This window comes from Abramis brama (assembly GCF_963993115.1).
Source record: "Abramis brama genome assembly, chromosome: 20".
NCBI lineage: Eukaryota > Metazoa > Chordata > Actinopteri > Cypriniformes > Leuciscidae > Abramis > Abramis brama.
Window position 1 is genome coordinate 22,834,876 of NC_139982.1, and position 13,311 is coordinate 22,848,186.

General features: G+C 35.6%; 2 protein-coding genes across 2 annotated transcripts; both read left to right on the forward strand.

The window, feature by feature from the left end:
* Positions 1–8,504, forward strand: ndufa9a (NADH:ubiquinone oxidoreductase subunit A9a). Its single transcript, XM_084094807.1, has 11 exons — positions 1–79; positions 1,291–1,461; positions 1,564–1,661; positions 1,738–1,829; positions 2,402–2,543; positions 3,183–3,285; positions 4,238–4,308; positions 7,407–7,483; positions 7,594–7,689; positions 8,085–8,151; positions 8,234–8,504. The coding sequence occupies exons 1-11, from the start codon at positions 25–27 to the stop codon at positions 8,402–8,404; spliced, it is 1,143 nt and encodes a 380-aa protein (XP_083950933.1). The 5' UTR covers positions 1–24; the 3' UTR covers positions 8,405–8,504.
* A 687-nt stretch (positions 8,505–9,191) lies between these two features.
* LOC311070767 (putative polypeptide N-acetylgalactosaminyltransferase 8) lies at positions 9,192–12,002 on the forward strand. Its single transcript, XM_084094810.1, has 6 exons — positions 9,192–9,408; positions 10,178–10,373; positions 10,716–10,882; positions 11,156–11,339; positions 11,423–11,620; positions 11,884–12,002. Exons 1-6 carry the CDS (start codon positions 9,237–9,239, stop codon positions 11,915–11,917), a joined length of 951 nt encoding a protein of 316 aa, XP_083950936.1. The 5' UTR covers positions 9,192–9,236; the 3' UTR covers positions 11,918–12,002.
* The last annotated feature ends 1,309 nt before the right edge of the window (positions 12,003–13,311 follow it).

Sequence of the window (13,311 nt, forward strand, 5' to 3'; positions counted from 1 at the left end):
TCCTCCGCGCTGACGTCCAGAATCATGGCGGCTGTCACTCTGCTTTGCCGTCCTGCCGGTGTCCTTCCCAAGCTTTCAGGTGAGCTCACCGTTAGATTACTTTACCATACAGACAGTGGGACTGTATAGAAACACTGTTATAGCTGAGGCTATTAACAGGACGAATAATATAGCGATTAGATCTTGTTTAAAGGAAATCTTTGTCTTGTGTTTTGTGACCCCGACTGAAGACATCAGGCCTCGTTTGTGCACTGAAACAGATGCAGTATACAGTATAAATGTGCTACTGTGTCATTTAAAACGATAAAAATGAGTCGTTTTATTGCAGGACTTTAATTTGATATTTTTTTTATCTTAATGCAGTTGTCGCATACAGTGTGCTGTACGCATAATCCGAGAGTATGTCTCAAAACATAGTGAGTTCCCTACCTAGATGGTGTTTATTAACATCACAGGCGCACATAAGATGCCCGAAATGCGTCTTTTATTATTTTCTATAATTTTATACTTTCTGCAACATTTAACATGCTATATTTTTATGGAAATATTGTTATTCTGAAGCATCAAGTCGTACTGCCCTTTATCACATTGAACCCTGTTTATAAAAGTCATATATATATATCATAACAGTTTATTGAACCTGTAGACAAAATATATTTTAATTTTAAATATTTTTTTAAAGTTTCCATATGTGTTTTGTTTTTTTTGTATCATATTTGATACATCAGGCCTTTGTTGCCCAAGTATGATATTGGAGAAATGTGGAGCTCATACTTCAGGAGTGAAAAAAACACCCAAACTGAGCAAAGATATGCAGTTTGATACATTTTTACTGACAAACAGTAAGATGAATTCTGATAGCTTGTAATTTAAGTAATATAAATGCTATACTATAGCATACTACATGCATAAAATGTATATAAATATCAATTGCCATTCTGTATCTCCCAATAATATGTCTTACTTTATAAAAAGCAGTAATGATTTCACAGGAAAAAGTCACATGTACCTTGACCTGAAGGTGGACACTTTTAAAATTACACTAAAAGGCTTTTTACTTGCTATAAAAGTAAAAGCTATCAATCAGATGACAGAAAGCATGTAGTAGATTGCTTACAACAGGTTTTCCAGCAAAGTTTTGATCACGTTGATGATGTATATGTTATACAGTACACATTATAGGGTTATAGGGTTTCATCTGTGTATTTGAATTATTTCAATAAGCATTTTATGTCTATATTATTTTAATAGACATTTGTTTTCACATGGTTTATTCCCTCTGTTCGTCAGGCACCTGTTCTCCGGTGTTGCTGGCGGCTGGGCCTGTGACTGTTCAGCACAGGAAGATCCATCATGCCGTGCTGCCGAAAGGAAAAGGAGGCCGCTCGTCCTCCAGTGGAGTAGCTGCGACAGTGTTTGGAGCCACTGGATTCCTTGGGAGATATGTTGTCAACCGACTCGGTGAGTCCACGTATCGTTCATCGTAAAAGCCGGAATGAACCTCGTTCACTTACAAGCATTTGCCGTTTCATTCGTTTGAAATGTTGTTGGGGTTTGTTTTAGGACGTATGGGCTCCCAGATCGTGATTCCTCACCGATGTGATCAGTACGATCTTATGTACCTCAGACCTATGGGCGATCTCGGCCAGATCATCTTTATGGTGAGTACACCCATAACCATTTATAGAGGAAGAGTTTTCTTTCTAATGCAAGTGGGCTAAGCTTATGCTTTTACAGGAATGGGATGCAAGAGATAAGGAATCGATCAAAAGAGCGATCGCTCACTCCAACGTGGTCATCAACCTTGTGGGAAGAGAGTGGGAGACCAGGTACTGGAAAATAAGGCTGTGCGATTTGGCGGGAAAATCTAAATGCAATTTATTAATTTTTTTCTGATAAATATTGTGATTGTGACTTAAAAAGTCCAGGTTTGTAGGACTGTACAATTTGTCCAAAATGTTTTGATTATATATCACTATGTCTATATGATAATAATAAAATATTACTGCAACACTATAAAAACTATATAAAATTAATAAATAAAAACAACGCAATATGACTTTTTTAATATTTCACTGTAAAGTTAAATATCGAGTATTTAAAAAAATTACTGTACAACTGTAAAATTACAATACTAATGTTTATGGATGTCTTCAAATGTTTTTTATTCTCAAATGTTAAACCATGAAACTTTTATTTTGATGAAAAACGGCAGGGAGCCTCTAAAGCTTCTCTTTTTACAGTTTACAGAGTTTTTCTATATCTCAAAATCAATGATTATCAGCCACTTTTATTAAACTAAATTCTGTCTAAGCTAAATTCTAACTTGGATACCTCGACATGTTCTACAGATAAATTTATTTAGATTGTTTCTGTAAAAAATTGTATCTCTCTGTTACAGGAACTACAAGTTTGAAGATATCTTCGTCTCCATCCCCCAGCAGATTGCGAGGGCAGCTCGTGAAGCCGGAATTAAAAAATTTATCCATATGTCCCACCTTAATGCAGATATCCGCAGCCCCTCTAAGTATCTAAGGAATAAGGTAACGGTAACATCCCTATTCAAAAACCATGGGTGTGCATAGAGTTAAAGTGGAACTTCAATGATTTTCAACCCGCTTTGTATTGTTACCATGTCGGTAGTAAATGTATATGAACTATGTTACATTTATTTTATTATATATAATCTATTACTACCCAGCAGTGCCCAGTGCATTATGGTTATTGACGTTTTCCTACCTATTTGGTAAAAGGGAAGACATTAGCCTTTTTTTCTGTTTTCTCTAGTCAGGTAGCACTAAAAAAAAAAAAAAAAAAATTCACCTTTCTACTACATAGGCAGCCAAGTTTTCCAGCCAAGGCATCCAAAACTTAAAAATAAATAAAATAAAATTACTTTCTTAATGCATATTATTGATTGTTACTGTCCTCGATTCCTGACTACATTATATTACTCTAAAGAAAAAAATATCAAAAAACTTTCCGTTTCTCCACTGACAAAACCTATGCTGAAAATCATCTTAAGCAATAACCATAATGCTATTTAGGCTGCTAATATAGGTAAATCTTTCTGAAGTCAATAGTACTGCATTCTACAAATTTAAAGCATGATTGAATGATAAAGTATGATGACTGCACTGTTCTTGTGTCATAACTGGTTGTAATGAGTTGAACTCTTGCAGGCTGTAGGAGAGGCAGCGGTGCGGGAAGAGTTCCCTGATGCCGTCATTATGAAACCCTCGGAGTGCTTTGGAAGAGAAGATAGATTCTTGAACCACTTTGCTAGTAGGTATCTGACTGCATCCTGAAAACGGTTGCTGATTGGAAAAATTTTATATTTGCCTTCATTTTATGTGGTAGATCTGTCTGAATGAGACCGTTCACCCAAAAATGAGAGTTCTGTTATTTTGCACAGCTCTGTTATCAATAAACTGAATATAAGTTTTAAAAAAGTTAGCACAATTTGCTTTCTCCAGTCTGTTTCCTTCCAATTGGCATTTTACTAATAAAAGTGTAATGGCATCCTATAAACATTTTTTATCAAAAATAAAAACATTCTACCCTTGAGCCATTTCCATGCAGAATTTTGTGTATATTGCAAATTCTGCGTCTTTCGCATTCCCAGATATCACCAAATCTTTGTGGAATGGAGAAAGTAATGAGACAGTTGAAATGAATTCAGAATGCAGTTTTACTTTTTTCATCTTCAGCACAAAATGTGTAAAACATTTTAATTTGCAACTTAAATTGACAAAATTACACAAACAAGGATAAGTTTATTATTTTAATCCCTGCTGAGAAAAAATTCACAGAAAATACTTTTTATTGTAATATACAATGGGAAGGTCATGAGACCATTTAAATACTGTTTTTCAGAATTTAGATTCCACAGTATTTGAAGTTTGAATAATTTAATGCACTCTTGAACATTACAGAGAAACAGCGATTAAATGGAAGCAACATACAGATGCATTTGTAGTTCTGTCATGTGATCACATTTATTTGTGTTAAAACTCTTTTTCTCTACAAAAACATTTGAAGTATCGACATTGAGTTAAAGTTCTTGCTTCTATACTTACCATTTCCATGGTGAATATTTTGAAACTTGGCTTTTAATTCACCCTCATTTTGTTCCAAACCAGACATTCTATTTTCTGCCAAATACAAATAGCACATTTGTACCCAACCCAACCTTGTTTTGTTGAATCCATAATATTTCCTGTAATTGTCTGTTTAGACATGCGTTGGTTTGGCAAAGCTGTACCTCTAATTGGAATGGGCAAGAAGACAGTCAAGCAGCCTGTTCATGTAAGTATCAAACTTGAACACAAGAACTCATCTTATTTAAAGTGCACCTATTTTGCCTTTTCAGATATTACCTTTCATGTAGTGTGTAATGTAGCCAGAGCCGGCCCGAGGCATAAGCGAACTAAGCGGCTGCTTATCGAGGTTTTTTTTTTTTTTTTTTTTTACATATTAATTTACTTAAACAAGTGACATGAATGAATTAATGACTAATTCAAGACAAGAAAATTCTGATTTCATGATCAATATACCTGCCTACAACTGCTGCTGTGTCTGCCAGTGTTTGAGTCATGCGCATAAACTCGCGTGCATAGACAATTCGTGCGCAAAGTCACGGTAATGTTAAGCCATGTCACAAAAATTTGATTTGATCAGTGATTGATGATTGACATTTAAATCAATGATTTATCCTTTAAATTGAATCATATTCAGAACAGAACAAGAATTAAAAAAATAACTATAAACAAGCCAAAACGTATAATTTAAAGCGAAAGTGAAAGTAAGCGGCGTTGGGCTCACGTATCTCTCTCATTAGAATCAAAATGTTTCAACATTCGCGATGTATTTGGATGGTAAACTATTCTTTATTATAGCCTTTGTACTTCACTCGTGTTCCAATATCGACGGAAAAAAATCATCCTCTTCACACACGCAAAAAAGTGCTTGGAAACATTGCAGTGGAGCGGAGCTTACGCTGAATGGTACAAATTGTATTACTGACTATTTAAACAGAGCAGCGTCATTTTTATATGTTAGGTTGACTATTTTATTACGGCTATAATGAACAGGCTGCGATGTCAAGATTACAATGCTGGAATATGTTGTGTGTGTGTGTGTGTGTGCGCGGGCGCGATCGAACAGTGGAAACATAAAAACATACTCCGTCATGTTCATACAAGACATCATTCAAACTGCAAAGTGTTGCAAAACGTTGGAGGATATTTTGCAAATAATTTATTTAATGTGTTTTGTGACAGTTTGTTTTCAGAAATTTCAAAGAGTTAGTAAAAGAGTAAAGAAAAAGTTACAACTTTTTATTTAAGTAGGCCTATCTATTTTTTATTAAGTATTTATTTTGTATTAACTAGTGCAAAATACCCGTGCAAAATCAGTTTTTGTGTGTGTTTTTAGTAATTGTTGGTTTGGTGCCCGTGAAAGAGACTGTGAACGCAGTTTTTTGGTGTGTTTGAGTGCACATTGTTACAATTACACAGCAAAAGTTCAGTGACATTTTTATTTGTGCATGGTAGAAAGCACACAGTGAACTCAGAGAAAACGCTATGCTTGAGCAAACAGTTTGTGAATGGGCTACTACAAATGATGCCCGTGAAAGAGACTGTGAACACATTGAATAGGATATGTTTAGTTGGTGAATAGCATAGGCTACTATTACACAGTAGCGATAACTTTAAGCGCACCAGAATGAAACATAATATTCAGAAGTAAACAGCATAGCTGACATATAGATTCAGTTTACATCCACAAATGAATAAGCGTGTCGATTCAGGGAGCAGTGCAAAGTGCCCGTGCAAAATCAGTTTTCGTGTGTGTTTTTAGTAATTGTTGGTTTCTTGGTAAAGACATTTTTACTCAAATTAATCAAAATGGATTTATCACGTTTTGGAACCAAACTATAATATCCAGAAGTAAACAGTGTAGCTGACTGATTGTCAGAATGTTTATTTTTAAACCACAACCACAAGTCTGTTAACCACATATCTCTCGAACCGTTAGTCCGATGGATTTCAAATTCGACAGGTGTCTTGCCACGGGCATGAGTAAGTGCAGTGCCAAGTTTGACATTATTTGGATGAGAAATGCTAAAGATATCGTTAAATATATCATTTTTAAAAGGTTGTGGTTTAAAAATAAACATTCTGACATTAGAGGGTTGTATCGGTCAAAGAAGCCCCAAGAAGGTTGTGGTTTAAAAATAAACATTCTGACATAAACACTGTCAGCTACACTGTTTACTTTTGAATATTATAGTTTGGTTCCTTCTGAATATTATAGTTTTCTTTACCAAGAAACCAACAATTAATAAAAACACACACAAAAACTGATTTTGCACGGCACTTTGCACTGCTCCCTGGATCGACGGATGTGGATGTAATTCATTGTGGATGTAATTCATATTCATTTGTGGATGTAAACTGAATCTATAAGTCAGCTATGCTGTTTACTTCTGTAATTTATAGATAGATTCTGGTGCGTTTAACGTTATCGCTACTGTGTAATAGTAGCCTATGCTATTCACCAACTAAACATATCCTATTCAATGCGATCACAGTCTCTTTCACGGGCATCATTTGTAGTTGCCTATTCACAAGCTGTTTGCTCAAGCATAGCGTTTTCTTAAATATATCGGTAAAAGAAGCACTTAGAAGGTTGTGGTTTAAAAATAAACATTCTGACATAAACACTCTGTCAGCTATACTGTTTACTTCTGAATATTATATTTTATTCACGGCCATCATTTGTAGTAACCTAGCCTGCTCCCTGAATTCAATGCGTTCACAGTCTCTTTCACGGGCACCAAACCAACAATTACTAAAAACACACACAAAAACTGATTTTGCACGGGCATTTTGCACTAGTTGTATTAATTTATAATGTAATTATAGCGTGACATTTGTGTCAGTAATCGTCAAACAGGTGACTCCGCGTGGTGGGAGGGGGCCCCCAAATCAAATTCTGCTTAGGGCCCCCAAAAAGCTCGGGCCGGCACTGAATGTAGCTGTTTGTGAATGTGAAAAGTCTGCAAAGTTTTAAAATATCAAAGTGCACAGTCTCCCAAAAGAAAGAACCGATTCTGAACTGCCTGAAATGAGGCTTATTCCAGTCTTACTTTCCGCACACACCTACCGAAGGTTTGTAACAAATTTGTATGATGCCAGCCTATGACCTTCATTGGCTGCCCTTGAACAACGTCTGTTTTGCCTCGCACTCAAACACTGTAGTTGTAGGCCTGGAAGTTTGGTTTTTGTTGTGTTGTCAACCTTTAAAGTAGCATAATAGGGGCACTTTAAATTTACATGATCATGTTCTCTTGTTATTTCAGATTAAAGATTAAATATTTTACCCTTGTTTACTTTTTAAAGGTGGTGGATGTGGCCAAAGCCATTGTCAATGCCGTGAAAGACCTCGATGCTAATGGGAAAACGTATGCATTAGTTGGGTAAGAAACAGCCCCATTTCTCCTTCACTGCCTTCTAATTTTCAAAAAAAATTATGCATTTCCATTCTATGATTTATTGTGTCTGAAAACTTGAATCTCTTGCTTCACAGGCCCAACCGGTATCTACTGCATGACTTGGTAGAGTATGTGTATGCATTGGCTCACAGACCATTTTTGGCTTATCCCATGCCTCGCCCTTTCTATCAGTAAGCATCTCATAAAAAATTCACTACATATGACTTTTCTTAAAGGGATAGTTCACTCGAAAATGAAAATTCTGGCAACAATTACTCACCCTCATGTCATTCCAAACCCATAAGACTTCAGAGCACAAATTTCTCTCCATTGAAACTTTATTCACCCAAAACTCTGACGCTTTGAAATGTTCATAAATAGATTGTAAAAGAAATCAGGTGGTTTAATCCAAGTCTTCTAAAGAGACACGATCGTTTTATATGATGAACAGATTCAATTTAAACTCTTTTATTCACATATAAACAGTGTCTGTTGACTATATTTGTGTGCTTTTGAGTGATCCCTTTAACCTTCACAGATGTTTTCTTTGGCAGCCTCATATTCACTTTGAGTTCTCTGGTTTTAGCCTCATCGCAAGCTTTTTTGAGATGAACCCTTTCGAGCCCTGGACAACCCGTGATAAAGTCGACCGGGTATGTGTGTCAGAGCATTACAACATAATATATTTAGTTTATTATAAAGAACTTACCAAGTAATCTAAACCCTCATTTGTAGTTCCACACAACGGACATGAAGTGCTCCGACCTCCCAGGACTGGAAGACTTGGGCATCACACCTTCCTCCATCGAGCAGAAGGCCATCGAAACCTTGCGTCGCCATCGCCGTTACCGTTATCTGGATGCTGAGCTTGGAGAGACCAAGCCCGCCAAAACAGTCAGCTTTTAAGCACGCGGTGGTCGATCCTGTGTCCAGTCAGCTCTCTGCTGGTCCTCACTTTGTCTAGTTTGACTTTTTTCTGTACATAAATAAAGATATACAACCTATAGCTTTGGCTCATGTTTTTTCTTGAGGGGAGTGAGATGCATTTACGTATATGTTTGTTTTATTGTTTTGCTCACCCCCAAATTTTTTTTTTTTTAAATAATTGTACAAATATTTTAGATTAAAGAAATTAATTCTTTTTTCATCATTAAAATGATCAAAACTGACAGTAAAGACTTAAATTGTTGCAAATAATTTCTATTTTAAATAAATGCTGTTCTCTTGAACTTTCTATTTATCAAAGACAGCTGAAAAAAAAGTGTATCACAGTTTCCACAAAAATATTAAGCAGCACAACTGTTGCGAACATTATTAAGAAATGTTTCTTGAGCAGCAAATCAGCATATTATAATGATTTCTGAAGGATCATGTGACACTGAAGACTGGAGTAATGATGCTGTAAATTCAGCTTTGCATGATCACAGGAATAAACATTTTTAAATAATTATTTTCAATTGTCCTAACATTTCAGTTACTTTTTTTCTTATACTTAAAAAATAAATGCAGCCTTGGTGAGCATATATAACTCCCTATATCATATGTCAGACACTAACCCAGTGTCTCTGCAAGAACATTGACTTCATGCTTCTGATAAAGTCAGCAATAACATTAACCACTCCCATTACCTATCAGAGGTGTCAGAACCAGTGAACTACACCTTGTTTACTTGCAAAATCATGAATAAGGCATTCATACTTACCCTCATGCCATTCCAAACCGTAAGGACATTTTGAAAATGAGGGTTGCTGAAAGATTTGGTGTGATAGTTTTTGCCGTCATAGTTTACAGTCTTATGTACATGTCATTTATCAGACAGGAGAAGAGTAATGACAACAGGTTACAAAGGCTAGAAGATCTGGAGGCTCATAGAAGACTGAAGAGAATAGAAGATCAAGTTGATAAAATAGGTGAGTTTACACACACACACACACACACACACACACACACATATATATATATATATATATATATATATATATATACACACACACATATACATATACATACATATATATACATACATATATATATATATATATATATATATATATATATATATACAGTACCAGTCAAAAGTTTGGAAACACTACTATTTTTAATGCTTTTGCAAGAAGTCTCTTATGCTCATCAAGCCTGCAGTTAAAAAAAAAAAACAGTAATATTATGAAATATTATTACAATTTAAAATAATGGTTCTCTTTTTTAATATACTTTAAAATGTAATTTATTTTTGTGATGCAAAGCTGAATTTTCATCAGCAAGTACTCCAGTCTTTGGTGTCTTATGATCCTTCAGAAATCATTCTAATATGATGATTTATGATCAGTGTTGGAAACAGTTGTTTTTTGTTGTTGTTTTTTGTTTTTAACTGCAGGCTTGATGAGCATAAGAGACTTCTTGCAAAAGCATTAAAAATAGTAGTGTTTCCAAACTTTTGACTGGTACTGTATATATATATATATGGGATGCTGTAAAACAAGTCTGCTGAATGTATACCTCCTGAGGCTACCGGTAATTGAGTTGACTTGATGAGCTTCTCCCATGTTAATTAGGTTAATTATCTGAACGTGCGTCTCGAACGCATACTGTTTCCTACATTCGATTACATGCAAGTGTGATCTCGTTTTCATTATATTGTGGCACTATCTCCAATGTTATATCTACTTTAATTTTCAGCCAATATCATTGTGGAGCAGAAAACTGAGGTTAAGAAGTTGTATCCTCAATCACGTCTATTCAGTTCATGGGGAGCTGAACTCACAGAAGAGGAACAGATAGAAGCAGAGAGGCAGTTTCAGGAGTACGGATACAATGTGTTCCTCAGTAACAGATTACCAGTGAACAGAACAATTCCTGAAACTCGAGACCACAGGTAACACCTTCATAACTTTAAGACATTTAAAAAAAAATTGTTTCCTGTAACACTTCTTATTACTGTTGAGGAATCTTAAAGTGACAGTACCGGTCACATGTTTGGAAACATTAGTATTTTTAATGTTTTTGAAAGAAGTCTTTTATGCTCAAGTCTGCATTTATTTAATCAAAAATACAGAAAAAAAATGTTATTGTGAAATATTATTACAATTTAAAATAATGGATTTATATTATAATATAGGCTACTTTAGAATATAATTAATTTATGTGATGCAAAGCTACATTTTCAGCATGTATTTTCATGTACATATATGTATGTATATATGTATATGTATTACAGATGTGCTGTGAAGATCTACCCAAAGGACCTGCCATCTATTAGTGTGGTTCTGATTTATTTAAATGAGGCTCTCTCAGTCATTAAAAGGGCAGTCCACAGCATCATTAACAAAACACCTGCTCATCTACTAACAGAAATCATCCTGGTGGACGACTACAGCTTGAATGGTTAGTTTTACTCAAATAATTTTACTTCTCAAATAAATAAAATCTAACAAATATTTAAAGATATTAGATGTTCTAAAAAAAATATGTTAAGCATAGAAAAATGTAATCAAGAAAAGTAAACTTAATTAAAGAAGAATATAGAAAAATTGCTAAAAGACAAAAACACTGATTAAGAAAAATATTTACACAGGGCATGAATTATTGTATTAAATATTATCATTGATTATATAATAAATATTAATAATTAAAAATGCATATTTTAATTTACGACAGAGGATCTGCAAATCGCTCTAGATGAATATATTAATCTAATTAATAAAGACAAACTTGGCTTAATCAAGAAAGTGAGACACAAAAGGCAGATGGGTCTTGCCAAGGCAAGAGTGTCAGGCTGGGAAGCGGCCAAAGGCCAGGTGGTGGCCATTCTGGATGCCCATATTGAGGTTCACAAGGAATGGTAAATACTACAGTCTGTTTTTTATAATATGAGGGGATGTATTATCTTTGCCAAATAAATATTTGACTGCCTTATTGTTCTAGGGCAGAGCCACTGCTTGCAAGAATCAAAGAAGACAGGACAATTGTGCTTTCGCCAGTGTTTGACAAAGTGCGTTTTGACACCCTGGAGATTATTAAATATAACCCCTCTGCTCATGCGTTTGACTGGAACCTTTGGTGCATGTACGAGTCTTTCCGGCCAGAATGGTACAAAATGAACGACCCGTCAGAACCAGGGAAGTAAGTGGTGTAACTTTTTCACCATTTTAAAAAGGCTTCATAATGCACTATACATTATTATGCACTCAAATGTGTAGTGTATGAATTTTAATAAGGTTATTTTGTCATTTAACATCGGAGTCTAACAGACTCTCCCCCTCCACTATGCATGGAAATCGGTGACAGTTGACTACACGAAGTGTCCAATATTCCAAAAAAAATTCTGTTAATTGAGTGTATCATCCGGGTATTTGAAGTGCACTTTTTCATTTTGGAATTTTCAGTGTGACCCCAGAGCCAGAGCCCAGAGCTCAGTAGGCCTAGGTCTAAGATGTCTTCTCAAGAGCGCTTCATCTGGAAGGCATCTGTTGTGTTGTGTACAAACATCTAATAAACGTCTTTTAAAAGTAATTTTTACATGCATTCTAAATCATAAAACATTTTCTAAATGTCTATTTAACATCTGACAGGAAACTGCTCAGATGCGTTTCAGATGAGCAAAAAGTCTTCCAGATAAAAACATGCACATCAAATAGACATCTCTGTGATGTACGTGTGCTACTCGCTCTATACTACAAAACTGTATAGAATAGTGCAGAAGTATGCAAACTGGGACGCACCACTTTAATTTCCTCTTTTAAAAAAAAAAAAAAAAAACTCCTTCCCCGCCATTGACGGAAATCTACACCTTTCCGTGTTTTCACTAGGCGCGTTTCCATTGCAGATTTGCGCAAAACTTTTGCGTTTTTTTTTCTAAATGTGGACAAAAAACTATTGCGAAATGACGGCGACTTATCCTTTCGCGATAAGTAAAATCATTCTAAAAACCATTGCAACGGACGTTGGTAGGTTTATGTAGGCTACTATATCCCAGCCACTGCATTAGCCATTATTATTAATCGAAGGAGATGTATGTGTGTTTTCCAAGCATTAATGGTAAGGAACGACCCTTATTATATACATGAGGTGTTTCTGGGTGTTTCTCCCTCATATCTGTTTCGAGGTCTTGATTGTGGCATTTATTTGAGGTTTAGAATCCATTATTCCTGTAATTCTTTTGTCTTATATGAATTTAATAAAGAACTGTGGCTCATATTCTGTCCAAACATACCGCGTCATCTACGTCAGGTGGTTCTCCACTGTTGCTTAGTTACCTATGATCACGCACGTGAACTCGACAATCGACTACTATGGACTTCGACCGAAAACAGGAAATAAATACAGGTATGTGCTCTGGCCGAATTAACTTCATTTTTATTCATATCTTTCACATCTACTGCAGTCAGATTCACCGTGTTCACTCTGAAGGAATCACTCACATTGGCTGTGCACTTGTAATGACACATCAAGGATGTTAAGAGGCTAAAAGCAGGTTTAAAACTTGCCCCATTGAAGTCAACAGGGTGCAAATTTTAAAAAGAGGATAACACGGTGTAGGCAACACCGATTTTTGTCGTTGTTCTCTGTACTGACAGCACTCCAAATTTACAAAAAAATGAGCTCAATGTTAAAATTGACCGGAGTTCTCCTTTAAACAGCATATAAAAAAAATAAAATGTTAGTGAATGAAATGTCGACCAAGGACAAGGTACAGGACTGACTGTGAAGCTTTGGGGTGTTGATGGACTCGATCTACCCCAGGCAGCAACATAGCGTCGGCCCAGATCCGGCCCACATCTGGTACGTGTGGAATCCACATGTGGCCTGGATCT

Excerpts from the sequence above, each read along its gene's own strand:
- ndufa9a (XM_084094807.1), top strand. The coding sequence starts at position 25 with ATGGCGGCTGTCACTCTGCTTTGCCGTCCTGCCGGTGTCCTTCCCAAG. Across the intron at positions 7,484-7,593 it reads AAAACGTATGCATTAGTTGG|GCCCAACCGGTATCTACTGC; the intron begins GTAAGAAACAGC and ends CTTGCTTCACAG. Across the intron at positions 8,152-8,233 it reads CCCGTGATAAAGTCGACCGG|TTCCACACAACGGACATGAA; the intron begins GTATGTGTGTCA and ends CCTCATTTGTAG.
- LOC311070767 (XM_084094810.1), top strand. The coding sequence starts at position 9,237 with ATGAGGGTTGCTGAAAGATTTGGTGTGATAGTTTTTGCCGTCATAGTT. Across the intron at positions 9,409-10,177 it reads AGATCAAGTTGATAAAATAG|CCAATATCATTGTGGAGCAG; the intron begins GTGAGTTTACAC and ends TTTAATTTTCAG. Across the intron at positions 10,374-10,715 it reads CCTGAAACTCGAGACCACAG|ATGTGCTGTGAAGATCTACC; the intron begins GTAACACCTTCA and ends TATGTATTACAG.